Here is a 27,354-nt window from a genome sequence, read left to right as displayed (position 1 = left end):
TATATGTTAACAAAAATTTGCATTCTTTTACGAACTTGCATTTTTAAGGATTTTAATATACTTTACAATACATACAGTTTAAAAAAAAAAACCACAGCAAAAAACATTTGTGGTACAGTTTGCAGCTTCTTGATCCACATGGACCAGTAATTGATTCTGAGCTGCTGTCCTGAAGGGGGAAAGATTGCTCTCCTCCCTGCTTTGCTATCTGCCTGTGAACAGTTTCTTGTAGCGTCCGTAGGCAGCGTTGCTGATGATGACCTTGACGACAGCCGAGCCCTCATCTGCATTCACCTCCACGTCCTGAACGGTGGCCTCTTTGTACAGCCAACTGTGGATGGAGACACACATTTACTGCGGATGCTTTGTTGTTCTAAACATGAAAACACAGTGAGAATAAACAGCTCGCACCTTAACTGAGGAGTGCTGAGGTTAACTTTGAGATCTAAAATGTGTTTTCCAGTAGAGTTTACAATCTCTCCTTCCACTGCTCTCTTCAGCTCATCTAGGCCCTGCTCTTCCAGGGCAGATATGGGCAGTGCGTCGGGCTCTGCAGACTGATAGCTGGAAGGGAAACAGAAAACACTTTGTTTTTCTTCTAAAGACCAAGAACTGCTCACAAAAAAACAATAGGTCAACATAATGTTGTATGAAAGAATTATGAATTTCTTATATGGTTTTGAGTACAGTCAGACATGGCACTTTATGTCCTGCATTCAGTTGTTGGAAGTTAAAATTTGTGGTTTTACCATACAAGGTCCTGCTGTGAGAAATTCAACCCATCATATAACGGACCTCCTACATCTAACAGGGCTTTAAAAAATCTCTGAAGGTCATAAAACCGATGTTGAAAACATGAAGGTGTAACAGGATTTATGCTCTTACTTGTCAACAAGGTCAGTTTTATTGTGGACTTCTATCATGGAGCTCATCAGCCTGTCAGGGATTTCGAGGTTCTTGAGGACATTCAGTACGTTCACCTTCTGATTCTCCGTCTCTGGATGACTGATGTCTCTGACGTGAATCAACAGATCCTGGAAGTATGCGAAACGCAAGCACTGAGTCAACACACTCTACCCTGAAAGATACTTTCAGAAAACCAGTCACACTGAACCTTTGGATAGTCCATGATCAAAACACCCCACATTTCATCACACACAACCCTGATAGGAGCATCGGGTACATACCGAGTGTTTAATATCTTCCAAGGTGGCAGAGAAGGAGTCAATGAGCTGGTGGGGCAGCTGGGACAGGAAGCCGATGGTGTCGACGTACAGGACAGTCATGCGACTGGGCAACTGGCCGGCATGGACGGTGACATCCAGGGTGGCGAAAAGCTGGTTCCTGGGCTGGAGACCGCTATCCCCAGTCAGCGCTTTGATCAGAGTTGTTTTTCCTGAGCAGGCGATGTGGGAAGGGGGAGGGGGGGAAATCAGCAAACTGAAGACCTGGTTGAACAATATCAAAACAAAGTACCAGCAAGTGTTGTGTGTTTCCAGTCTCTCACCACAGTTTGTATATCCCAACACGGAGACGATGGGAAACTCTCTGTGTTTGCGCTGGGATCGCAGCAGGTGCCTCTTTTTCCGCAGTTTTTCCAGCGCTGAGTGAATCTTGATCTCGCGATCCTTCAGCAGCCTCTGCTGGACCTCGAACAGCGTCTCACCTGTAAGGACCGATCACCGAGCTGAATTTTGCTCCAGCCGGGCGGCTCAATAACTCCCATGCAGGCAGACGTGTAACTTGTGGTGTGCCACTCAGGTGTAGCGATGCCACACTACCTGAACCGCCGATGTATCTCGATCCCCCGCCTTGCTGATCCATGTTTGCGGTTTCATTTTTCAAACGAGACCTGCCAGTGATATAGCGAGAGTTGTTGTTTAAGAAAAACAATGGCATCATGATGCCAGATTAAGGTGTTTTAAACCCCACTAGGTAGCAGTATGGCGGGGAAAAAAGCCACTAAATACAGAAATATTTCAATAATGGAAAATTTAAAGCAGTTTAAGTTACCTTAACAAGGGAATCTCGGCCAGAGAGATCTGTAACTTGGCCTCTTTAGTTCTGGCGTTGCAGCGGAAGATGTGAAGGACTACCGAGTATCTGTCAAGGACCTTAACCCCCCAGGCTTCCTCAAACTCCCTCTGTATGGATGAAAGAAAAAAAACAAAACAAGTGTCAGCGCACGAAACCTTTCTATACGCAGCCAGGAGGCGATTTTCAGACATGCTCACCTCAGACAAAGACGACAGACGCTCGACATTCACAAACACAGCAGTGATTCCTGCTGTTTGTCTGATTTTCTCTGAGGGGGTGAAAGCACAGAGGAGTTACATTAAGACACACCTGTTGGCTCAATGCATAGACCCACAGGTGGAGACTGAAAGTGGATAATACCTGTAAGAGACTGGAAATTGCCTTTGCCAAATATCCTCTTCTTCTCTGGTGTCTTGGTGGAGAGGATGATCTTGTCCACCACTCTCCAGTTGTCTAGAGTGTTCACCAGCCCCACGGCCTCGGCCATCATCAGCTCAGCTGCAAAGAAAGCAGTTAAACAAACCCCCTGGCCTGATCCACACTCACATATCTACACGCCTGTCTTGTTACCGGTGGTCAGACGCTGCTTCCTGCTCCCCCACTTCACATCAGGCTGAACGATGAAGACCCTGTGCTGTCCCCCTGCGATGCCCGCGGGAACCCGCTGCTGGAACAGCTCCTCCACCTCACTGTCCTCGATGAAATCTCCATCCCCGTCATTCTCCTCGGTTGAGCCCGCCTGCCGTCCCCCGTTCAAGGCATCCGTTGTCTTGAATCTGCACGCAGAGAGCGCAAACGCTCGGCACCGCAGGGGGGGCGCGCCTCTCAGCCACTGCAGTTTACGGGCGGTCGCCGCAGCTGCGTGGTGAGACGCGCGGTGGAGGCTGCAGGTGGCCGCCGCCGCCGCCGCCGCCGCTCCTGCTCCCGCTGCTGCTCTCTGACAGCTCCGTGTGCAGGCCCGCTGCAGGAGTGGTAACCACGAGTAAATCCTCCTCAGCGTTGCCATGTTGCCTCAGGAGGCCGTCTCAACCGCTATCATGAGGGGTGCGGTTAAATCTCACAATCATCTCTGGCCAGACAATGTAGACTACTGACAGCGATCGTGCTAGAGGACAGCGACCAGCCAGGTCCCCCTTCGCGACTGTTGACGTTTTCCTCCTCTTCTTCTTCTTCTTCTTCTTGCTCACTGAAGGGTCACCACCAGCTGGACAGCTCACACTGCCACCTATTGTAGCCGTGGTTATTGTTGATGCACTGTCTTAAATAATTTGTTTCCACGCACTACATAGATCTCATGCTAGCTACGCATGCTGAGAAAAACAACGGTGTGTCATGGTTCAGCTTCGGGCCGTACTAAAGTGCCATTTTGTCCCTGATGACGACACCCAGGCGGCGTTTCCTCCCGGGCTGCGTACTGATCCCAAACTTGCTAGACTACAGGAGGTTAAATGTATGGATCTGGCCCTGGTTGAATCCTACTGGAGGAGGCGTTTTTACGCAGTTTAGGAGGGAGAAGCTGCCTGGAAGTCTCAACTCAGGGAACACACATCACTCGCCCATCAATTCATACGGTCGTCGTCGTCGTCTTTCCTGTTTATGTCATTTCCCTCGTCATTTTCTCACCAATTACTCTCTTTACTAAAAAATTATAGCAAAAAGCAGGTTATATGGAAACCAATTACTACACGGTGCATTCAATTCCTTTTAACATAAAAGCAACAAAAAAAAATAACGTTTATAAAAATATAGCGTTTCACTGTGAATCTCACAGGTACGATCTGCCCCCTCGCGGACTACAGGGTAATTACATCTCCGAAGTTTAATTTTCATTTTGACTCAATTGTCTTTCTTTCTTTTGTAAAATCTGTTTTACGGTGCTAGCTTAGCTTTAGCTTTATCGCCGTGACCCCATTCCTAATTTAGCTTGGAAACATATTTTCATGCTCATGGTCTATTTCATCTCAGACTTTTTTGAAGGTAATGATTCATTTCCAGTTTATTTCAGCTATACTAAATGTTTAGTGTCACTTTAAGTTATCATAGTAAAGCAACATCTAGCTACTTAAGTTGTTTGATAAACTTGTGTCTGAGGAGAGAGCGTTTTGTCTGGATATCACCTGCGTTAAATCAATTTATTTGAACATTTTTTGTCGGTTTCTTATTTTTCTGGGGATATGACTGTATGTTTATGAGCAGGCAGAGGTTACACTCCTGTGGATTTTTTTTAAGCCTTTTTTTTATTGAAATAAAAAATTCAAACAAGCATCTGAGAACACGACATTAGCTCACACCCATACAACTGAAAACATAACTGCCAAATACACAGATAAAACCCACGTAAGAAGTAAAACGAGTACATAGCGAGGAAGTAATAAATTATATAATAAGTAAAAACGTTTAAAATTAAAACGTTTTAAATTAAAAATGAGATAAATGTCTTGTGAGTGAAAGCTGAAAACATTTCCGAGTAGTCAAGTGTTTTTTTAATGACTTTTTTTTCTATGAATTACTCCTGAATGAAGGGTTTTAGGAAGACGGCCAGTTATTGTCAAATACTCCGCACACAGGAGATTCATACAATCCACCTCTGTGTGAATAACACCTTATCCCATCCTTTTGAAGAGTTGAGAGTTGGGGTATTTTTCGAGCACAACCATGAGCGAAGATTGTCCCGGAAAAACGGACGAAAACGGAGAAAATCGGAGAAGCTAGGAAAAATGTTTTCCTGCGCGATTCAATATCATCTTCTACGCGAAATGCAAATGTTACGTCCAATGTTAGAGATCTGGTGGAGGTAGTGTGTTAACCGTTTTACTTCTTTGGCTGTTCGGTGAGTAGGGAAAGTTTGGTGTTCGGCCCCAATCGTAGCATTTGATGTGTGTTTCAGAGGACTCCGGTCCCAGGCGTGCTTTGGACGTCTGAGCCCCCGTCGGGTGCCGTATCATACTGCCTACATCACAGCCCGTGGGTGTGGGTGTGTGTGACCTAAGAAGAAGTCAAACAGGTTGGACTTGTCTCCGGACCATGGCTCCTGGCAGGACCTGTGCTCATGGAAACTGGGAAGGCTGTTTTTTTTTTTTATTCTTTTAGTTTTGTTTTGTTGAGGTTTCTCTTTCTGGGAATCTTTGCACGTTTAAAATCCGTCGGCGGGAAACGTTGGTCATTTAGATCCGAGCAGAGGAGAGACAGCCCGGGTTGGGTTCAACAAGCCGCAACATGACTGGCAGCGAAATTACTTCGGCGCGGAGAGGAGTGTGCGTCTGACTTGGAGGTTGTTAAAGGGGACCGGCAGGAGACGGGACAGTAGAGGTAGACGGGTATATGAGTCAGTAATAGACGAGTCTTTGTTTTGTCAAGTACAAAGCAAAAATATCTCTGAGCCGTTTTTGCGTCTTGCGCGCTCAGTCGTTCCCACAGCGGGCGATGCCGGTGGCACTGTGGCGCACAGGACTGGTGCTCGGCTTCCTCGGCTTCCTCGGCTTCTGCGCCTGTCTGGGTAAGATGACTCTGTCTGCTAGTGCAGATCAGACCCTGGAATAACCACCATTACTGATACTCAACCGGTGATTTCCCTGTGCTGCCTCACTTCTTGATTTACAGAGCAAGACTGTGTCCTCGGCATGGTCGGGCGGCCGGTCTCACTGCCCTGCTTTTACCCGGAATTGTCAACTTTTGCGAATTTCTCCGTTGAGTGGAGGAGAGATGATGAAGTGCTGCTCAGAGCGGAGTGGGAAGAGGATGGCGTTGTGGGGGAATGGAGCACCGAGAGCGCAGCAATCTCCGCTGACGCTGCGCTGACCGGAAACTTGTCTTTGGAACTGCCCACAGTTGATCCCAAAGAGGACCAGTCCTACTATAGCCTGTTCATCATTTCAGGGGAGAATCAAAGTGCTCCTCTGTGCACTGTGTGCCTCAAAATAGCAGGTCAGTGTTTAACACATAGGAAGTAAGGAGAGGAATATTTCAGGAAACTAACTCCTGTCTTTGACGGCTGTTTGCAGCCAGTTTCAGCCCCCCACTGCTGCAGAGGGAAGAAGCAGAGCGGGAAGATGAGACGGCCTTCCTGTGTCACTCCAGCGGTGGCTTTCCGGAGCCTGCTGTTTACTGGCTCATTAATGACACCGAGGAGCCCCCTGAAGGTTCCGTGAGGACCCTGGCAGCATCCCTCCCAGACTCCCGTCTCTACAACGTCACAAGCCACCTGATGGTCAACATTTCCAAAGACTCCAGAGTGTCGTGCATCATACAGAACCTGTCCATGAACCAAACCTTGACATCCACCAGCTGTGAGCGATTGATAGCTGCCCGTTCAGTTATTAGGCCTCGAACCCTCCAGTAAGTCACAGGCGGTTCACTAATCTCTGGTTCTTGTGGTGCACAGATGGAGTGCGGGGCAGCCCGCCGGTTAGTCGAGCATCCAAGGCCATGTGGATCTTCAGCACAGCTCTCTGTGTGGTGGTTGGGGTCATGGTGATTGCGGGAGTGGCCTATCAGATCCACCTGGACAGGATAAGTAAGAGGAAGAAGGACGAATACAATCGGAAACACCTGAAAAGAGGTAGGCAGCCTCTGCTAGTGACATATCATTTCTAATAACATTACAGGACAGATCAGCCATCACAGAGGCAAAAATGGCTGCTGCCCTGCTGCGCTGAACCTTCTATACCACATTAACTGCGTTTACATGCGCACCGGTATTCTGGTGATGATCTGGTTTTTGGAGTCTCCTGGTTATGTTTCTTTGCATGTAAACATAATATCCTGGTTTTCCAGAAACCTGGAGTACTCCTATCGAAACCAGGATACCGTGACACATAAAGAACATTCTTTCTTGGTATAGAACATAGTGGTACAGGGATATGAATAACCAGGTGTCTCGTGTGTCATGTAAAAGTCGAACGCCCGAGGAAGATCAAAACCAAGATCCTAGCGTGCAAATAAACGCACTCACAGTCTCCACTATTCCCAAATAAAACTTCAACTTTGCCTGGATGTTGCTTCCATGTGGGACAGGTGCCGTTCCCGAGAAACAACTGTAAGCCATTTTTTCACGTGTTCTAAAGTTCAACGCCATGGTGGAGCTTTTTTGACGGTATGTCTAAAGTCCCTACCTCTAATCTAGAACCCAGGGCCCGTGTCACACAGGTATCTCGGACCGGTCGTAATTTTGTTCTTAGATTATCGTAATGCGAGCTAAGACAGTTTCACATTAACATAGACTGAGATATTTTAAGCATAAAAGGTCTGCCACTCTACCCCCTAACTATGAACAAACGTTCCCATGGTAACAATCAGTGACACCAGCTGACCAGTGGCACCAAACGACGAGCGAGTAATGGGAAGGGAAAGAGAGAGCGTTGGAAATATACCGCCGTGAGGTCATCATCGGTCATTTTGCTGTGTCCAGGGAAACTATCCCGAGCCCGACTGATGACCTCGCAGAAGTGCTGAGCTCTGCCTCATGAGGGAAGGGGCTGCACTGCACTGAGGCTTTCAGCCACAACCAGAGCGATTTTTACACTCTTCACTGAATTTCCCCCCCTAAAATCCTCACAGCTGCGAATAAACATTTTCTGCTGCAGCGGATGGCGCGGAGCAGTTTTCTTTCTTTTCCCCGGAATTGAATGGTCAAAAACGAGACAGCTATGTTCAACCTATGAATTTAGATGTCCATCTGAAGTCTAACTATTAGGGTGATTTAAGCCATAGTCAAAGTCTGTCTCTGTGAAAACTGGCCCCAGATCCTTCACTAATCGTCCCCAGTTCACCTGAATCTACAGTGAACCTTACTTAAACTCTGAAACTCTTTCTGTCTTGTTTTCTCCATACAGCAGAAATTAATTATAGCCATAAAATGTGGCTGGACAGCTTAAATAATACCTTGCATTTAAATATGTAATTAAGCTTAATTTAATACTCATTAAGTACCTTGCATCTTGAAATTAGAAAATTTGCATTTTACATCTTTGTAGTATTTCACAGTATTATATAGGATTATATGTGAAAGTTATACAAGGAATTAGAGTTTGGGTGACAACATGAATTTTTTTAGACTCTTATTTCTTTCTATCTCCTCAGCTTTTTTATTATTGTTCCAGTGTTTTTTCACTTTATGTCTGAATGTCAGGTGTAAACTTGAACAACACATTCTTTCTTGTTACCCGTATGTGAAGCTAAATACATTATGTGTTGAATTGCATATCTGGCCAAATTTTGTGGCCAAAAATGCAAAATACTTGAATGTTTCAGCCCAAAGACAAACAGTGCAGCCACTTTCCTCCCCTTGTGATTCATTGTGTAGATTTAATGGTTAAACTGGAGCAGGTTTAGAGAAAGTAAAAGGCTTTGAAAGGATGTAATTTTTAAAAAAGATTATCTTGTGTAGGAAGCAGGGAGAGATATACAGAATGATATAGACGCCTCAGTGTAGTGGTTTTCAACCTTTTTGGCCTGTGACCCTTTAAAATTCAGGTATGTACTGTATATTTGTAAAACCTCATCACTTGCGTTATAAGCAGCTCAACCAAAGAATGACTTTCTTTTTTTATTTTATTTTTTTAGAGACAGGAAGAGGTGAAAGTATCCAATATTTCACAAGAACAAAAGCAAAAATGAGAGAAAAATCAGAAAGAAATATATATATCATTTTTTATAACCACAGTATCTGGTAACCACTCATTTTCAAGATCAGTATTTACCATCCTTAAAACTGCATGAATTTATGTATGTAATTGATCCTAATCAGGCTCTGAATCCGGTTTGTTTATCACTAGATTTGGTCTTTCTCCTGATTGATCCTGAGCAGCCAGTTTCCGTCAGTGCATTCTCTTTACATTTGGTACAGAAAATGTCACGGGAGCATTCCTTAAACATAGGTGGAACATGTAATCCAGTGTACCATGCATTTGTGACTACAGAAAACCTTGTGCTATCACTTACACGAGCCTTTGTTGTCTTCAGGATACAAAAGACGACATCTGTATAGGGAGGAGACCGTAGCGATGAAGCCAGAGCCAGAGGAGACTGATGTTTAAAATCTCGAGGTGATAAATCTTCCTCAACTGTCACTTTTTAAGCCTTAGGCAACAGAGCACTGATTTATAAACATGTATTTGTTGTAACCACTGCGTTCACCACCTAAATATTTAATACAGAACATGTAGATGTAAGTATACTTTCTGTTCTTCCTTTCCATTTATTCACAGGGAGGAGTTGTTGTGTTTCAAGATTTAATAAAGTAAAGATTCCCAAGCCCACACCTGGGTTGTTTTATTTCACCTCACAGATCTATTCATGTTTTTACATCATGGCAGAACATATGACAGTGAAGAACTGAACATTTTATACATTTCAAATCTCTGAAGCCACAGTCGACAAAATTTTTCATCAGCCAAAGTAAAGCAAAATGGATGACCAACCAAAAAAAGAAAAAATAATTGGTACCGTGTACAGGGATGAATATAATTCCAGTAAGAATAGTTTCACTCGTTTGATATTGACATTTATTTCTTGTGGATGTTATTTATTGATTGTTTTTGATTGACTAATCCATCTCTTTTTTCGTCTCGACTAAGCATTGAGTCAAAAAGTGCCAATGGTACAATTACAAATAAGATGAAGCAGATTAAAAGAGGTATGTTTTCACATTAGATAAGATTTAACCAGAATTGATACACGACTTAATTGCTCATCAAAACTGTCATTAACTTTCTGTTGATCTACTACTTGTTTCAGCACTAGACTTTAAAAGAAAGTAATCACATCCTTAAGAAGTCGGCGGCATTACTGCGCTCAAATCATTGGGAATCAGTCCATCAGTGATCGTCCCAGCTGCATTTCCCGTTTCCTCAATTAAGAGTCTTGCGATTCACGGAGGAAGACGACGGGTTTGCGGCAGAGATCTGATGCTTAGCTTGTGTTTGGTACGTTGGCACCCTAATCCTCAAGGTCACAGCGTTCAGCTCGATCCTTCCTGCACAGACGTCACTGCGTAGAGGTCGTCACGACGCTGAGCTGTGACTGGGATCTGCTGCCGGATGTCGGCCAAATACTGCAGGTCTGGGGTGCAAACAGAAAGTGGACTGCATTCATTACATTTGTGAAGCGTGTTTCCGCTGCGTCATTTTTCAGTCTGTAGTTAGCATTGTTGTTGCACTGTATTTATTTATTCCCCTGGTAGATAAAGGGGCGGACAGACTAAATTATTACAACAGAAATTAAATAAACACCTGTTTTACACAGTGTCTATAAAAGTGAACATTATGGACTTTTGACACAAAGCCTTTGTCCTACTGTATTATCCACTATAGTACAGGTGTTGCTTTTATTGTGTCCAACCCCAGTATTTCCAGTCATAAACAAGAGAAGAGTAAATTAGTATAATTTATTTCATCTAAAAATGTAACCCCCTCCCTCCACACTTTTACAGCACTAAGCTGCATCCTTACACTCATTTTTCTCACAGTCTGATCGAAGGTGTTCCAGACATCACGCCTGACATGACCAAACAGATGACGTGGCACCCTGAGCCTACCCTTGTCACTTTGCCAACACCGCAACAAAGTGGCTCGTCATCAAGATGTTATCGGTGCCTCTGTGCAGCTCGTCACAAAGACGCCAGAAAACTGGAGGATTGTGAGGATTGTTTGTTTCGTCTGACAGAAATCTGCAGAGACGAGCCAACCGCTCGTCCACTCACCGATGTCGGCATAAATAACGGCTTCCTCTGGTCCCGCCTTGGAGATGACTTCTCCCCTGCAGCGAGAGATTGTAATAATTTACAACTCTGCAAAATTCACCCTAAAAATATCCACAGACAGACGGTGCAGGATGTAGATGGTAATCATGGGAGAAGGAGACTCACTACTGCTTTTTGAAGTAGTGGAATGTCACCAAATACCTTTAGGGTATTTAAGGACAAATTGACTTGACTTGTACATGAGTATTCGCACTTTATGCCAGTTTATACTTCTAGTTCAGTACATTTTTCTTGCCATTTTTAAAAATATCTTTTGGACACTTTTATGCTTGTATTATAGGGGTAGTGAAGACAGACAGGAAAAAGTGGGGTAAGACACTCAGGGCATTTACATCCATATGCTAATCAATCGGCTCTCTGGTCACCCTAGGAAATATTGTACGTTTTACTCCACTGCATGTGCTTCACAAGGAGTTACTTTGCAAATTAAGATTTTACAAATACAATTAAATTACCCGACGATATATACATAGTTGAAATTGGCTCCACGTTAGCTAGTAAAATGATGAATCCTCTCCGCCCTCATGCTTTCCTCTCTTCCTTTTGACAATCCCGCGTATGAGGCAACGTGTTCCTGCTTCTTACCATGGGTTTACAACAGTGCTGTGACCCCAGGCGACGTATGAGGCAGTCTCATCCCTGGCAGGCGACGCTGTGGCCACGTACACCTGGTTATCAAGCGCCCTGCACAGGAGACAGCAACAGGGTTGCAGTAGTGCTAGGGGTGGTATCATTAACAGATTAGCATACGAGTACAGTGATTTCAACAGCTCATATGATGTATTAGACAAACTTTGGGCTTTGCAGGCTTTGAGCTATTTCCGCTATTTGGTCCTTGTCTCGCACAGTTAATACTGTGTCCCTTTGTTTTACGATTTACATATTTCATGACGCTGGGTGTACTCAGTCCACAGTTGGGAATATTTTGTTGCCATATGATTGAGATGAGTCAACCGTTTTAGAAGATACAGGGTTTACTGCGATAAGTAGTTTTCAAAAGGATTTCGGATGGCGACTTGGAGTCTCAGCCTGACCTCCCCCTCTGCAGGAGCTCCCAGTGCGCTGGACCAGTCGTCATGTTGAAGGCTCCGGGGTATACCAGCAGCTGACAGCCTGAGGACAAAAGGACAACCCAATCAGCTGTCTTGCACGACAGTGAAAACAGCATATCTAATGCCATGTGAACCGTCACTTCCGCAACTTACCTTTCCTGCTGTAGAGCTGTGCGAGCTCTGCAAACCTCATGTCGTAGCAAATCCCCACACCCACTTTACAGAACGCTGTAGGAGGAAAAACGGAGAAATCAAACGGATCAAAATGACGCTCCTCCGGCTGCAGGGGAACAAAGCAGGAAGTCAGGAGACGTCACTCACGCGTTTCAAACATCGACAAACTGTTGCCTGGACTCAGTGTCTCAGATTCCTGGAAGCAAATTTTTCCTGGGACGTCGATGTCAAAGAGGTGAATCTTGGCAGAGAAAAGATTTTCAGATGAAGAGACAGACTTTGATGTTGCTCATGCCCTGCTATGATCTCTCAGAGAAACGTAAACAAATTAAAAACAACCAAATACTTCATGCACACAGACCTTCCTGTGTTTAAGTATCAGCTCTCCATCAGGACCAAACACCGCACAGCTATTATACAACTTCCCGCCCTCCTCCTCAGGGATAGATCCTGGGGAACAAGAAGTCACACAGTTCACTCCTCCACTGTACAAAAATGTGGAAGGTTTTTTGATTTTTTTTCCAGTATATTGTCCAAGATCCGTTATATCACTTCCCCTGCTTCCGCCTTAAATATGCCGCAATCATGTCATATCGGGGTTATCGTAATTATGATTTTCCACGTTGGAATTACGACTGGGTACAGTATGTAGGTCAGTACAGCCACAGGTGCCTCCCTACCTCCCACTAGATACACCTTATTCTCCTTTGCCACCTCTGACAGCACCTGGGTGGACTCTCCTGGGATCCTCTCAGCATACGCAGAGAAGAAGCTGGTTCCATATGGAGAATTGAAGCATTCCTGTATCAATGACCAAAGTGAGAGAGCATCAGTTTTCACAGCAAGAAGTGAGTTGCCACTTGAATCCTGCAACGAGGACTTTGGAATTTGATTTGCTTGGCTAGACATCCCGCCAGTGTTTCCCTGAATTGTTAATCAATAATACAGGCCTATGCTTAGATGTACTGGCAGACTATCTTAAAGGTTAGCCAAGGAGCCTGGGGTGCATGGGTGGCACGGGGGCAACACACCACTGCAGAGACCGGGGTCTCTACCTCCACCTGTTCAGATGTGCCTCCTGGTGGGAGGCTGGTGAGGGATCATGTCTACGCGTTGAACTTGCCCTTTCAAAATGTGAACGTAAACTTCAAAGGAACCACTACACTCCAACTATTTATAGGGATGGGTTCCCTTTTTTTCCAAGTCTGTCTTAAAACAAAACTCATTTGCTCTTATGTACGCCGAAAATGTTACTGGCCCGTTATTCCTCACCTCCATACTGGCCGTCAAGAGACCCCTTCCTTGTGTGAAATTCCCTCTTCTTGGTAGCATTTTGCGTTAAAAACCCTAACTTTGGACGATGTCCTCTTGTTTTGTCTAACCTAGACTGCTGAAGGACGGGGTCGCCTCACAGTCAGTATGGACAGGAGGAAGAATTCCAGCAATAACCCTTAAAATCTGCATATGGGCATGAGAGGGAGCTGCTTCGAGGCAGACTGAGGAAAAGTTATGATCCAGCACCAGCCTCCCCTCCCCTTCCCTTCCCTCGGGGTGCCTCCTCCTCACCGGCAGCAGCACCACCTTGCTGCCCTGACCCGCCGCCTCCTTCACCAGCCCCCGGGCTCTGCTCAGGTTGTCCGCTTTGACGCTCGTCACCTGCAGCTGGACCACAGCCAGACGGAACTCTGACAAGACAAAGGGCCGCCAGTGTATTTGTGCCAAAACTTCATGACTGTGCAGCACTCGAAGGAGGCGTTGGACACTATAAAGGCACTCGGTTGTTATCGTATCAGTTTGCTACAACTTCATAAGAATACATAACAGAACACAAGGTAAAGAACTTTGCACTTACTGGACATTGCTTTTGCTATAGTGGACATGTATGCAGACTAGTCCTGCTTGGTTTCACAGTCCAGAGCAGGCAGGGCATGTGATTCCGGGTGGCTGTATGCTTTTCAAAATAAGAGCCTGCATTAAGTCTATAGCGGCTTTGCGACTTCGGGGAGGTCCGGTGAAACAAAACACAACGATACAAAACAAATGGTAATAAACATTTGGAAATGTATTTCGATTATTCCTCGTATTTAAAGTCACTCTACGACAAACGCTCGTCTTTATACAAATTCAGGCCCTTTTAATGTGAAGGTTAGAGACGTGGTTACCGCACCAGCGGGTGGGCGTCTCGCCGCCAATCCAGTTTCAGTGGGAGAGTGCGAGTCTTTCCTCATTGGTTGACCGGATCAGCAGCAAATATTAGCCTGAAATTAACATAGTTGACAAAATTGACACAGGGCCCAAGCTCGCAGGTGTTATCCGTGTACAATTGGTTAATTTACTCTGCATTTACATCAGCTAGAATTACATCTGACGAAACATTTTAATGCGTGGCCCTTTACAACTCTTCTTATGGATTATATTGAGGGTAAACTCTTTATATTGCTATGGGCTCTTCTTATCTTTGCAGAAATATTTGCATACCTGTCTCTGCTCAGACATGGCCACTACCTCCCACTTGTGGGATAACAGAGAAAACATGAAATTCCTGTTCCATTGGGACTTGTTTACAATAGCAAGAAATGAGAGCTACTAATGCATTGCTTTTGCCTCCTCTACTCCTTAATACCCAGCAACCATTGCTTTGTTCTTTCCAAGATGGAGCAAAAAATGAGGATTTAACTCTGTGAAAGGTCTGTTATATTGTGGCTTTTGATAAAAGTCACAGCAAATATAACCACTGCTTTAATTTACATACCTGTAATTACACTGGTGCAGTTGAATAATCCTCATTTATTAAAAACAGAAATGCTTAGAAAATAACAGCAGTACATTAAGGTGCAAATTACACTTGAGACATGTTGCATTTCGACCAGTGGTTGACATCCTTTGCCAGGGATGTTACAGAGTAATGTCAGACTCCAGGTCAAGGATGTTCCAGTCAATAGAATGCTCAAAAGTATCACAAAATTACAAATTACAACACAATGCATGGGTTACACAGGAATGCTAGGACTGGAGTGAAGAAAGACCAGAATTATGAGTCTTTAATTCAAGTTTTGTCTTTTGTTGCCCATGTTTAAATGTGCCATATGTTTTACTCAGGATGACTTCTCCCCTCATTTAATTTTTAAGGATAAAAGAGATAAACCCTCTCTGGACTGAGGTTTCAGCAGGAGCTGTCATGAAGATGATAAAGCCTCTAAAGTGATGCAGCACTTGAAACCCAGGCTGCTTTGACAAACTAGACCTCAACGCAAATGAAATAAGTAAGCGAGAACGAAGCGAAGAAAAGTCCGAAAGAGAGTTGAAGATTAGAGAAGCAGCAATAGACTGTGATATGCTGCCACTGCTGGTGCCAGTATCGAGCATCACAGGCATGAGGCCAAAGGCAACCGTGGCAAGCAAACTAAAGCTGCTTGGTTTCGATTAATATAATGGAAAAGAGACTGACTTGAATTCCTGTCAAAGCTGTGCTTAAAAGTGCAAAGCACAGTCCTTGTTGCAGTGATATTTTCTCGCTAAATAGGTAGAAGTTAGCATTGTGGTGCTTCAATTACAGTAATAACCTTCTTCTTTAGCAGTAAATTATTTCACCTAGGCATTTTTACTGGGGAAAAAAATCATTCACATACTGAATCTGAATGGGATGGAAAAATACTGAGGTGCTCAGGCTCTTAATAATAACAATCACCAAACCTCCTGCTGTAATAATGTAGTCCAGTGAACGATGCTTTCGCAGAGCTACATCAAACTGCTATGAGACAAGGTTAATTCATTATTATATGTAAAAGCAGAGAATAAATTATCTCCCAGAAACTCTGTAAAAGGCTCACTTCTTGCTCTAGAAAGAAGGGGAACTTCAAACCTTGTGATTTGGTTTAGAAGCAAGTTTAAGTTTCATTGCATATTCTACAAGGATATGCTTTCAAAATGACATTGCAAAGGTCTGTGCTGATATAGAGCAGTTTACACAATATATACATCACGTATTTATAAACACCCTCAAATAATTTCTATTTAAGGCTGCCTGCTGGAAAAGAAAAGTTATCAAAAACAGTTGTTGCGGTAGGAAACCTGCCTCATGTGCCAGCACTGCTTTTTTTTTTTTTGGGAAGTGCATCTCTTATGTTTGAGTTTGCAGACTCATGCTCGCTTCCTGACCAAAACAATGATCATTAAATCTGCTCATCACATCAGAAAAGTAAATTGAGAAACAGGGCTGAAATGCATTACTGTTCACTACAAAACAAAGGGGTCAGAACCGAGATGCTCAAGTCAAAAGAAAAGGTCAGTCATATAATGACAGAACAGATTTGCCGCTGGTCGGTCAGTACGCTACGTTAAGGCCAGAGGAAAATCGCCAAAGTGGAATTGCACTGTAATGAGATCCCGTGTTTTATCAAGAGTAAAGTAAAGCACACTATAACCAATATTTTTAAAATAGTGTAAGATAATGGTTTGATGACTGCAGAGCACCTAAGTATTTCAACACACACAGCCTGTCCCACAGGTCTGCAGTCAGCGGTGTGCCCCCCCCCCGCCCCATGTCCCAAAGACAGACACACAGGGCTTCACAGTCAACACTGCACTGAATCTGTCCAGGAGAGAGGACAGCCGAGGGAGAGTGGGAGATGGTTTCACTCTTGGCAGACGGAGACTCTTCTTACAGTTTGTGTCACGGCTGGCCATCGTGATCCCCCATTGCGACACCGTCATCTCCTTTTACGAGCTCTCCAGAGCATCTAGGACTTTCATGATCTGCTGCTTGATGACCTTGGTGGCATCGCCTGCGTTTGGTATCAAATATCTGAGAGGGGGGAGGGAAAGAAGACGTACAAAGTCAGAAGAAACATTAGTGAAAATTACATTTGTGTTTAGTGCTATTAAAAAAAAAACAAAAAACTAACAACAAATATTTTAAGTAAAAGTGTCTTTAAAGACTTTCATAAAGATTAGTTGTAATATCCTAAGATAATGAATGTAGGTCTAAATTAAGGCTGTGGCATTTTAATAATAGGGTTAATCTCTAAATGTATATAAATGTAATTGTGCGATTGTAAAAATCTGTTTTGAAGAAAACTTTGAGGTGTTAAAAGGAATATTTTGACATTTTGGGAAATTCGCTTAACTTTCTTTCCTGCTGAGAGTTAGATGACAAGATTGACACCCCTCTCATGTCTGTAAGCTAAATATGACGCTATTGCCAACAGACAATTAGCTTAGCTTAGCATTAAGACTGGAATGCAACTGTTGTTTGCCAAGATGTAGCTACAGCATGTAGCTCCCCATTAAATCAAAAAAGAAAGGTGTCTGTGGGTATATTTTTAAACCTTGGAAAGAGCCAGGCTAGCCGTTTCCTTAGGGTTCCAGTCTTTTTATAAGCTAATCTATTTGCCCACTGTCCTGTGTATCCTGTGCATACAGCTAAAGATTTTAAAAAGTAAACTGCACTTTATCATTGCTTTAAAAAAAAAAAATCAAACCCAATCACGGTTGTTTCTCATTAATAGGACGTTAAATTTGAAATCTGCATCTGTAAACAAGCACCTCTCAACTGCCGATATCTCAACTCCAGCTGAGTTGTTGCTGCCAAACTTGAACGTGATCAGTTCAGGGTGCTTCTTTTTGGATGTGATCTTGACCACAGAGTTCAGTGCTTGTCTGGACTGGATGTACGCAAAACCTTTCCTTGAGGCGATCTCTCTCAGGCAGTACATGTGAGTCACTGTGATCAACAAGTGGCTGGAAACACAAAAGAACAGAGTGACTGTTAAGACTCATGGATTACTGACTTATTGCAATGCGTCTTATTCATTCATTCTGCAGGAAGTTGGGATTACTCATGTCTAAAATGCAACTTCCCCCATTACTTGCTCAATCCAAACTCCAATGCCCATGACAGCTGCAGAGGATGGGTCCGGGAGTGTCACATTACAAATAACTTTATACACATTACCAATGTCATTCAGGCAGCCGTCCAGCTCACCTCGGAAACATGTGACCAGTTTCTTTCACCTCATTACAAGGAATGTGATGCTTTACATCTGGTTTGTTTATCCAGGTCTGAATGTTGACAATCTCCTTCCTGTCATCGTCCGACATGGACGAGCTGTCGATCTCATCTACAGAGACAAGAGACGGAGGTTCCTACTCAGTTTTTCAAAATAAAAGCTTCCACATTGTTTAAATATTTTTAGCCTTGGGGATTCCAACAGCCCCCTTTTAATTTTCACTGTGGATACATTCACCAGGAATTTACCTGTGTCATACTCCTCTTCATCACCAATACTGAACACAGGCTTAACACCTCGGTAAGGTTTACCAACACGGTCGCTGCTGCTCACGTGCCTAGAGATGGAAAAAGAAAAGAGAAAAGAAAAAAAAACAACAGGGCAACTTAGAGCCTCACATCAGTACTAAGTGAACGAAACGAAGAAACATCAATGCCTGTGATGAAAAGTGACATTAAATACACATAACAGCAGGGTTGCACACAAATAGCAATGGCATGAGGACCTCCAGAGTGCTGTAAACATTCTTAGCCCACTACTTCCATAGGTTATGCTGTTAAATATAAAGAAAGAGGTTAAATGAGACATTTCTACTGGATACCAGGGGTTAAAGATTAGTTACTGAATGATATTCAGGGCTATTTGCAGATATTCATATTAATAAAACATGATTATAATTTTTAAGGCAGATTTGAATTTTTCTGCATAGCCCTGGCTATCATCTGAAAGAGCAACAATGAAATGAAAAGATAGACAGTTAAGTGCATCTCCAAGCAAACGGCAGTGAAGCTGAGGCTCTCCCTAAAACACCTCAGTTATTCAGACAAAAAAGAGACAGTGGGTTGTGGATGTAAAGATGACTCAATGCTTCCTGAAAGGCCACAGCAGCTTCAACAGTGCAAACTTTACAGCAGTGCTAAATGTTAGTGAAAGCATGAAGACAGATCTTGAGAAACATCTCGTAAACAGCCTGCCCATACTGTATGGGAACGTGTAGTGCTATTATTTTAGCGAGCAGTGTTGGCAGAGATGCTGGTACTAAGCATGCGTTAACGTGACACAGGCTACATGTCCTACAGTCCCGGGGACGGGTTGGGTGCGGGTCTGCAGCGAGTGGGCATGCTGGTGACAAACAGCTCGATGTCAGGGAGCTCTTACCGATCTGGAATCACCTTCTCTGGCCAAGGCAGATTGAAAGACATTCTAGCATGGAATAAGGCACAAGGTTTGGTGAACTTAAGTTAAAATACAACAAAACTGCAAAACTAAATTTCGGTTACAGTTGTCAGAAAGACCACATTTATTAGTGGTCCAGTCGCTGCTCATATCAGTTCAGTGTGCAATATTGTGAAAACGCAGCTGAGGTTCGAAAGAAACAAAGTCTTCAAATATTTTTACTGACTGCATATTTCATGGATTCCCACATATTCATCAGGTGTAATTTCGAATCAACCCCTAAGCACACACACTTGCCTGGCTTCCAAATAGCCACCTAATAAATGTCCAACTTCAACGGAACTGAAAAAGAGATGGGACACTTGTTTTACGATAGGGGGGAACTGAGTCCTCACCTGTCTACAGGGGTGGAGGTATTCTCAATGAAGCTGATCATCTTCTCCTTTACGTTTACTGACTTGGACTTGAGAGCAAATGTCATTTTGTTGACCAAGGATTTGACGCCTTTGCTGTCCCCAGGGCTGCTCAGAGACTCTCCCTGTATTGTCAGAAAAAGAAAAGGTTCCATGCGAAAAAGTAGATGTCAAAATGTATGGGGGGAAAAAAAAAAAAAAAAAAAAAGATAAAATATGTGTCAGACATGGAGCATTCCTTGTCGGTGATAAACCCTGTGTTGTTCATAGCCTTTTTGTTTTTCCTTTTCTATGACTCGCAATTTTTATTTTGAAATACAACATCAGTCCTGTACATCATTTGCAGCAACTTTTCTTAACTCTGTGATCACTGTCTTTTCGTCATCTCTTGCCACTTACTTCAGCAGAGCTGAGGCTGCTGTGAGATCCAGATGTGCTGACGATCCAGTGGACGTATGAAGAGTCAAGGCCTTCGACGTTCATGTCTACCAGATGCTGCTGGAGGGCTGAAATCACACAAAGCTCAGTCAGTTTTCAGTTCTTACCCATATATCCATATCACATTCACCTACATGTACTTACCCATGAAACCTCCTTTAGCAATGCTGACATATTCTTTGTTTTTCTGCACGAGAAAAGCACAGATGTCAGTAAAGAACATGTAAAATTATTGCATTTATCAAACTTTGCAAAAATTTGTGTTTCCACACAGGAAGCCAAAGACGGGCCAGTGATGATTTTCATGCTTTTCTTCTTTTCTGGCCAGTTAACCTTCCATCCCTCTCTTTCAACGTCCCTCACCTGCAGGAAATGGGCCAACACCATGTTCATGTACATGTCCTCCTCCTCCCTCCCACTGCCCATGAAGCACAGGTGCTCTCCACTGGCAATGGAGCCAGACTCTAAAGACTGCTTCTGGGCCTCCAACAGGGATTTCACTGAGAGAGCAAACTCCGAAGGATTCTGGAGCATCTGTGGGAAGAAAGTAATACATTTATTACTTGATATACATTTATACACTCCATATACTTTTTCATACAGAATCCATAGTGTCACTCTCTCACCAGGTCAGAGTCCAGATGGAAGGCTGTGGACAGGTGCCCAGCGTTGTACTGCTCTGCAGGCCGACAGTCCACCACAAAGAAACGTACCCCATCCTGAAAGAAAAAATCCATTGTCACTATACACATTATCTTCTCTTTCCTGCCTCACACATGGCTAACTTGCAAAATGTTAATAATTTCCTTGTTAGCTTAAATTAGTTAACTTGAGAGTGCTACTGACCTGCTGCAGCTGGTTGGCTTGCAGGATATCAGGGACAGACACAGGAAGACACAGGGCCTGACTCAGGTCAGTATCCTCCTCTTTCAGAGCCACCAGGCTGCTACCAAACAGATTCTGATTCATCTACCAGGGCAGAAAAAGCGAAGACAAAACAATTGTTTTTAAACAATGAGTTCTCTTGTTCAGCTTCCTTCACCTCTTTGTTAGCTGTCTCATCAGTCTTCACTCTACTGAACATTACTCTGTGTGTATCAAAAAACAGGATTCTCTACCTTTCTGAGCGACAAAGGGGTCTTGCTCTGGTAATACTGGGCCAGAGAAAACAAATCTTCTATGTCTTCAGATTCCAGGAGAGAAGGAAACGCTTCCAGCATTTCTGTGACAGAAAAAGCCTTGTTGTTTCCGATGTTTTAACAAGATACAGAGCAAATCCACAAATAACAAGTCTAGGTCAAAACCTAGTATATGGCTGGACCGCCCTTTATCTGATTGCTTCTCTCCTACACTATGCTAACATATACAGCATTTTAATACAGCTGAATTCCAAATAAAGCTGTTCTTAAACATGTACATGTTTTTCTGTTTCTGTTGTCAGACAACGGGACAAGAATGAAATAGTAACTGAAACGCAGCCCGGTGAGACTACATGTTGACCGGCAGTCACTTCCAAGCCATTTCCAAGCTGCTGCTCTGCACTGTTAAAATCCTGATTTTATGACCGCAACATCGTCTGACAAAAATCACCATACGCAAAGTTAAAGACAACTGCTGTGCTGTGATTTCAACTATATTTACTTGTAAAATGATCACTCAGAGAGAAAGTTAGAAGCTCATTCATGTCAGATGCTTTGTGGTCAATTGAATGAGATGCATAGAGAATTGTGTCTACCGAGGCAAAGCCCGAACTCACGCTCACGGGGCAACACGGGCAACTCTCTTCTACGGAAAGTAGCTAAGGTTTGTCCAGAAAGTCGCTAGATTTGTAACTAGGTGCCTTTGTGAGGAAAAGGGGTTTGAAAAGTCGGTAAATCTAGCAACAAAGGCGCTAAGTTGGCAACATTGCCTGCAAATGTCCCCCCGATGGCATAATAGAAACTATCCAATGGTGGAATTTCATCACTCACCCACTCACTCACTCACTCACTCACTCACTCACTCACTCACTCACATTCGTGTTAATAGGACTGGCCCTGCTGTTGCGGTCCAGCCAAAGAGACAAGAGGCCAAACTTACTGATGGTGTCCTCTTTGCTGTCTCCTTCTTGGGCAAGGATGGTCTCTCTGAGGGTGAATCAAACAAAGACAACTCAAATATACATTTAAGGTTCCTTAGTATGATGGTGTTTCTGCATAGCCTCTAATAGCAGCTGCCTACTTGGCATTGACGAGCATGACGAGCATAAGGAAGAAGACGACGAAGGGGTCAGCCTGATGGAGGTAGCAGTCCCACAAGGCCTGGGTAACATCAGGAAGGCAGTGACTGGAAAACAAACTGCCCAGCTATGGAGGAAAGATAAACACAGTCAATTAGTTCAGACATAGCTACATACTACATTAACTGTCTGAATCACTGGGAAAACATGTGATATGAATGTGAAGAAAGTATTACTAACCCAGTTGATGGCGTAGGAGTCAGGTGTGATCTTTTTGGTGTCCAAGAAGGAACAGAGCTCTGGCTCGTGGTACTGCAGCAGTAGTCTGTACAGGTGGAAAGGTCGGCCGTTCGGCACACAGTCCCTGAAACAGACATATTTTGCAGGAGTAACAGTTTAAGTTTATGTCTCTGTGTGTTGTAGGATGAAAAGGACAATATCGTTCAGATGATTCACCTGGGGATATATTTGTTCATGACGGCATAGAAACAGTTGTAGAGGTCGCTGCGGGGAAGCTGAAGCCCCAGTAGTGGTTTGAGCAGGTGCGGCCAGCTCAGCTCTGGAGTGAAGGTAACGTTGCGGGACTTACAGTAGAAAGTGATGACTGACTCAACATCGGACACCATATCACTTCTCTCTTCCTCTGATACTTCCAGCTGGTCTAAACATGGGGACCAAGGGAAGTGTTAGTTGTTTTTTTTCTATGAACATCTTGTACAAATTTCTACATGTCTACATTTAACATTCAAAAAGCAGAGAAATGTAGACTGTAGTTTGAAAAACCTAAGGTTAGATTTTACACAATTATTAAAATATCCATAAAGAGGGAACTATTTTTGTATGCCTAGTTTTTCTGGGCATTTTTGTAATAAAAGGGTTTCTATTTTGAGCTGTGCTAGACCTTGTTGTCAACTTGACAGAAGTGCAGACTAATAAAAGCCATTTGTTCCTCTGAAATATTCTTTTGATACCATCAGACTGTGTGACTGAGACCCAAAATTAACAAAACACGTTTTTCTTCTCCCATATCGCTTACAGGTGTGTGTCCTTTCTACTGCCTCGACTTGAGGCACACACTAACAAGAAGGTGCTGGAAACTCTATCCTGAGGATGATTTGGTATCTAAGTTATATGCATCCACGACAAGCTTCATGAAAGACTTTTTTTTGTTGTGTTTGTTGATGTTCCTTATTTTCTGCTAAGAGAGCCTATCGGTTTTTAACTATGAGCTCATCTTTAACTCAATGTTCACCAATCATCGGGGCTCACTGTATTTGTTTAGTTTTTTTCAGCATTTTATAAGTTAAATACCTGTAGAAGAGTCAGTCAGTCTACAAACAGACTGATGATGGAAGGACAGAATATGTTAATTACTGTCCATGTAGTATTTAAGTTAAATGGCACAATACAGATCATTTCTCCAAAGGTGTCCCTCAGAATTACTCCTCTTCTAAACAATCAAACAGTCTGACTCAATAATAATTGTATTTCCAACACTACTTTGTACCTGGACATTATTAAACCTTACAGTTTGGTTACGACTGGTACTTTTCATTTTGACGGGGATTCTGATTCTGGACCTGCACAAACTGCAAGAGGCTAACTTCCTTCTGTTCATGTTTGGGCACTGACAATGTACTTTCTTTACCGCAGTTCCAGAAATCAGCATTGGGTCAAGGAATTAGAGGCACAAGCATGTACTCACCAATCAGCTGTTGACTGCGGTTATGAATGAGTGTCTGTTCTGGTAAATCGAAGACGCCGTCCCACGGAGAAAGACTGTCTCCTTTTCCAGAGACATTTAGAGCGATCTGCCAACGCAAAACAAGGAGTCACTGCTAAACATGCAGACACTGAGTGAGGAAGGGACACTTGATAAACAAACATTTAAGACTGATCTTCAATCAGTGACTCAACTGCTGCTCAACTAATCAACACCTAATCTACCAAGATGTGGCTGTGTAACTTGATATTAACTGCTGATATTATTTTTTGATTATTCAGAGACTTTAAAACCCAACAATATCTGCAATCCCAGCAATGTCGTTTTAAGGAAATGAACTAGCTTTAATTATTTACCGGATGATAATGATTATAAACTTTACATGTTCAAGTACACAGGGATTGTTGCAGGTACAACAGATTAACAAAATCAGAAGTGTTGGATGGTATTCTTGGCAAAATGGTACTATTTTTTACACAAACTCAGTCCATATCAATCAGTGGTTTTATCCAGAACAACATAACCAACTAACAAAATACAATCCCTTCAGATTGGACAGTTAACATTATGTCAATCGACTATGTCTCCACGCAACATGGCAATAACTTGTGTCTGCCATCAATTTGTAAGTAACAATATAACTGCATAATGCCAATCATTGGGTTTTTAATGTTCAGAGTACTTAGATGGAGTATTAATGGACGTATACGAGAACCAATACGAGTACCTCTCAAATTAAGAGTCGTTAATGCTGCCTAGTATTTTCCTTTTTAACTTCTTTAAAATGTATCTATTAATATATTATAATGATTATTTATTCACCTAATATAATTTAATACTGACAACTGTATCAATTTTTAAAATATGTAATGCTAGAATGATGGCTCCATGAATGCTCCATTGCACAGTCTAACCAGGTAAAGCTGTCCTACAACTGGACTCCTCACAAACATCTTATTCAAAAGTTGCCTGACAGTGAAGTTGCAGCAGAGAATGCCTCTTTTTGATAGAGTGGCATTTTGCATGCCAGCAACATCTGGTTATCTATAAACATCTGGCATCTGTGACATCTATTAACCTAAAAAAAGGGCAGTTATAGAAATGTGAAGGTTTCAATTGCCCAAAATAGAACCTTTCATTATTTCGTGCACATGCTTCATGTATAAAATATGTTGCAGGTATGTGGTTTCCGACTGAACTAAAGCTAAACACGTAGGTGTGTCATGAAGAGGTTATAGCCTTTGCATCATTTGAGCACAAAATGCTGGTCCTTCCAGTTTGTTGATGTCTGCCTGATGTGAGTAATTCCCACCGTCACAGCATGTGGACTCTAATAATAGAAGCGTTACTGACTTCTAGTCACACACGCACACAAACACACACACACACACACGTCTTGTCTATTGTAGATTATGAGCTTTTACCACTATATCTTTTAAACTACAGTAACAGTCAGATTGTAAGTGCTTTTTGTAATAGGCAGTCATTTTCAGCTTTTGTAGACCGACTCCTGTCGTGTTCCTCACCTTCCACATCTTAGCCCTGTGTTGAGCTGAATGTTCCTGGACCTGGATAATGCCTCTCTCCATCTCCATGTCAGAACCGCCAGAGTCCAGAGCCTCAACTAGATCCTGGTCCCTGAGGAGATACGGACAGCACACAGTTACAACGCTTTAAACGTTAAATTGTTTATCATTAATCATCTATCACTGTAGTAATAACGTTTCTGTAATCACGTTAATTTATGCTGTGAATCACATTCACAAGTTTGTAGAGCTGAAATGAGTAGTGGTTTAATTAATTAGTCAATGACAGAAAAGTAAACGATGATTATTTTTAATTGATTGACTAATCATCTGAGTCATTTATCAAGGAAATAATGACCGAACATTGAATGGTTTTCAGAACTTTTCAGATGAGAGGATTTGCTGCTTTTCTCTGTAATATTACTGTAAATGAATTATCTGGAGTTTCTAGACGTTTGGTCAGACAAAATAAGCAATTTCAAGCCGTCTCTTTGCTTCTCGATAACTTGTCATCTGCACTTGTAGTTACATTTGACGCCTTGTAAACATAAGGTTTATTGATTAATCGACGAAGTTAAGATAAAATTCATCGTTAGTTACGGCCTCGTGTAATCGTTGTTATGTGAATTCCCAGAACAGAGTAATAACTTTCGGATTGGGGGCTGATCATTTCGGGTTGTCTTTCATTATGTTACGCAGTGAAATGTGTTGAACATCAAAAAGACCATTTAATAGATGATCTGGGAAAAAAAAGATATGGGAATCTTTTTTATCATGATAATTATCTCTCTCCACATTGCCGAGTTCCTTTCAGTGATTTTTGACAGGTCCTGACAACTCCGACATTCTTCTGAGAGGTCCAAAACGTCGTTTATATCATGAAATATGATTATATTTGAATGCAGCACATGAGGTGAGAACAACAGAGAGGGGTCAGGCGTGGGGCTGTGTTTCGGTTCGGTTTGACAGGAAGCAGAACTCGACAAACACCGGCTACCTGGCTAGTTGCTGTTAGCTTGCTGGCTAACACGCTTTGTGTGTCAACTTGTCAAAACGAGAAAGAAACGAAGGAAACGATATATATTTTGACTGATAGTTTCAGAAGCTCTTTAGTGATCTTTTCCGTCGTAACGTCTTGGCTGTTATACAGAACTAACTTAGCTAATTAACATTAGCTGGCTAGCTGCCGAGCAGTAACGGTACCGAACTGGTTTCGGAGTAGCATCCATCGTCAAACAGAGCAGGATTAACTACGCACACTCATGTTTGTTTACTCCACGATTATCTTCCAGATGAAGCAGACACAAGTGTTTGACAATCGAAATAACGTTTCTTATAATGGTATACCGATATCAAATTGCCTTACCAGCTGCCCTGAAGAGCTTCCTCCACGGTATCCGCCATTGTTGTGTTGACGGAGACACGTCAAATGCCGTCAACACAGCCGATATGTCGCGTAACACTGTCATTGATTAATGAGCAACTGAGAGCTCATTGATCACAGAGCAACAAATTGGACTTATTCTAAAATTTAACAAAGATGCCAGCACGTAAAGATGTGATGTGTGGCACTTGAGAGTGAGCTAGTTAATTAAGACTACGTTTTATTTCAGTATTTGAGACAGGTATTTGTTGGAACCTTTCATTTTTTAATTATAATAGATATGAAACATACTTATTTCCTGATGTTATGGTCATGGTTAAGAAGGCTGAAAGCTACATTTGACAGGCCATGTCTTTTGATATCAAACCCTTCTTTTTAAATTATAATAGGAAAAGCATAGGTGTTGCTAGTAACACTAACAATGGCTCTGTTCTACTGAAATTTCCC

At 42.8% G+C, this 27,354-nt stretch overlaps 4 protein-coding genes across 7 annotated transcripts; 1 reads left to right on the top strand and 3 right to left on the bottom strand.

The window, feature by feature from the left end:
- Positions 1-35: 35 nt before the first annotated feature.
- On the bottom strand, positions 36-3,652 carry gtpbp6 (GTP binding protein 6 (putative)). Its single transcript, XM_040128266.1, has 10 exons — positions 2,608-3,652; positions 2,398-2,535; positions 2,235-2,305; positions 2,014-2,144; positions 1,782-1,852; positions 1,508-1,666; positions 1,188-1,396; positions 886-1,034; positions 412-564; positions 36-331 (listed from the first exon to the last, which is right to left on the bottom strand). The coding sequence occupies exons 1-10, from the start codon at positions 3,041-3,043 to the stop codon at positions 205-207; spliced, it is 1,644 nt and encodes a 547-aa protein (XP_039984200.1). The 5' UTR covers positions 3,044-3,652; the 3' UTR covers positions 36-204.
- Positions 3,627-9,293, top strand: LOC120790580 (ICOS ligand-like). 3 transcript variants are annotated; one of them, XM_040128269.1, is made up of 7 exons: positions 3,627-4,014; positions 4,925-5,533; positions 5,638-5,961; positions 6,039-6,323; positions 6,419-6,595; positions 8,998-9,080; positions 9,243-9,293. In XM_040128269.1, exons 2-6 carry the CDS (start codon positions 5,461-5,463, stop codon positions 9,069-9,071), a joined length of 933 nt encoding a protein of 310 aa, XP_039984203.1. In that variant the 5' UTR covers positions 3,627-4,014; positions 4,925-5,460; the 3' UTR covers positions 9,072-9,080; positions 9,243-9,293. The 3 variants fall into 3 exon arrangements, with proteins under 3 accessions (XP_039984203.1, XP_039984202.1, XP_039984204.1); XM_040128268.1 differs by lacking the exon at positions 9,243-9,293 and having other exon boundaries at positions 8,998-9,204; XM_040128270.1 differs by lacking the exons at positions 4,925-5,533; positions 9,243-9,293 and having other exon boundaries at positions 8,998-9,202.
- nit2 (nitrilase family, member 2) lies at positions 9,251-14,126 on the bottom strand. Its single transcript, XM_040128271.1, has 10 exons — positions 13,874-14,126; positions 13,588-13,706; positions 12,702-12,822; positions 12,383-12,471; positions 12,169-12,262; positions 12,001-12,075; positions 11,830-11,908; positions 11,381-11,479; positions 10,736-10,791; positions 9,251-10,095 (listed from the first exon to the last, which is right to left on the bottom strand). Exons 1-10 carry the CDS (start codon positions 13,899-13,901, stop codon positions 9,995-9,997), a joined length of 861 nt encoding a protein of 286 aa, XP_039984205.1. The 5' UTR covers positions 13,902-14,126; the 3' UTR covers positions 9,251-9,994.
- A 662-nt stretch (positions 14,127-14,788) lies between these two features.
- Positions 14,789-27,008, bottom strand: tbc1d23 (TBC1 domain family, member 23). Of its 2 annotated transcripts, XM_040129309.1 has the most exons (19): positions 26,890-27,008; positions 25,524-25,635; positions 23,980-24,085; positions 22,731-22,935; positions 22,515-22,638; positions 22,277-22,401; positions 22,136-22,182; positions 21,175-21,278; positions 20,903-21,025; positions 20,683-20,775; positions 20,420-20,590; positions 20,201-20,243; positions 20,018-20,124; positions 19,601-19,743; positions 19,188-19,232; positions 18,278-18,366; positions 18,005-18,140; positions 17,566-17,760; positions 14,789-16,825 (listed from the first exon to the last, which is right to left on the bottom strand). In XM_040129309.1, exons 1-19 carry the CDS (start codon positions 26,925-26,927, stop codon positions 16,741-16,743), a joined length of 2,091 nt encoding a protein of 696 aa, XP_039985243.1. In that variant the 5' UTR covers positions 26,928-27,008; the 3' UTR covers positions 14,789-16,740. The 2 variants fall into 2 exon arrangements, with proteins under 2 accessions (XP_039985243.1, XP_039985245.1); XM_040129311.1 differs by lacking the exon at positions 19,188-19,232.
- Between the last annotated feature and the right edge of the window lie 346 nt (positions 27,009-27,354).

This window comes from Xiphias gladius, chromosome 6 (genome assembly GCF_016859285.1).
Source record: "Xiphias gladius isolate SHS-SW01 ecotype Sanya breed wild chromosome 6, ASM1685928v1, whole genome shotgun sequence".
NCBI lineage: Eukaryota > Metazoa > Chordata > Actinopteri > Istiophoriformes > Xiphiidae > Xiphias > Xiphias gladius.
This window is presented reverse-complemented; position numbering and strand designations above follow the sequence as displayed.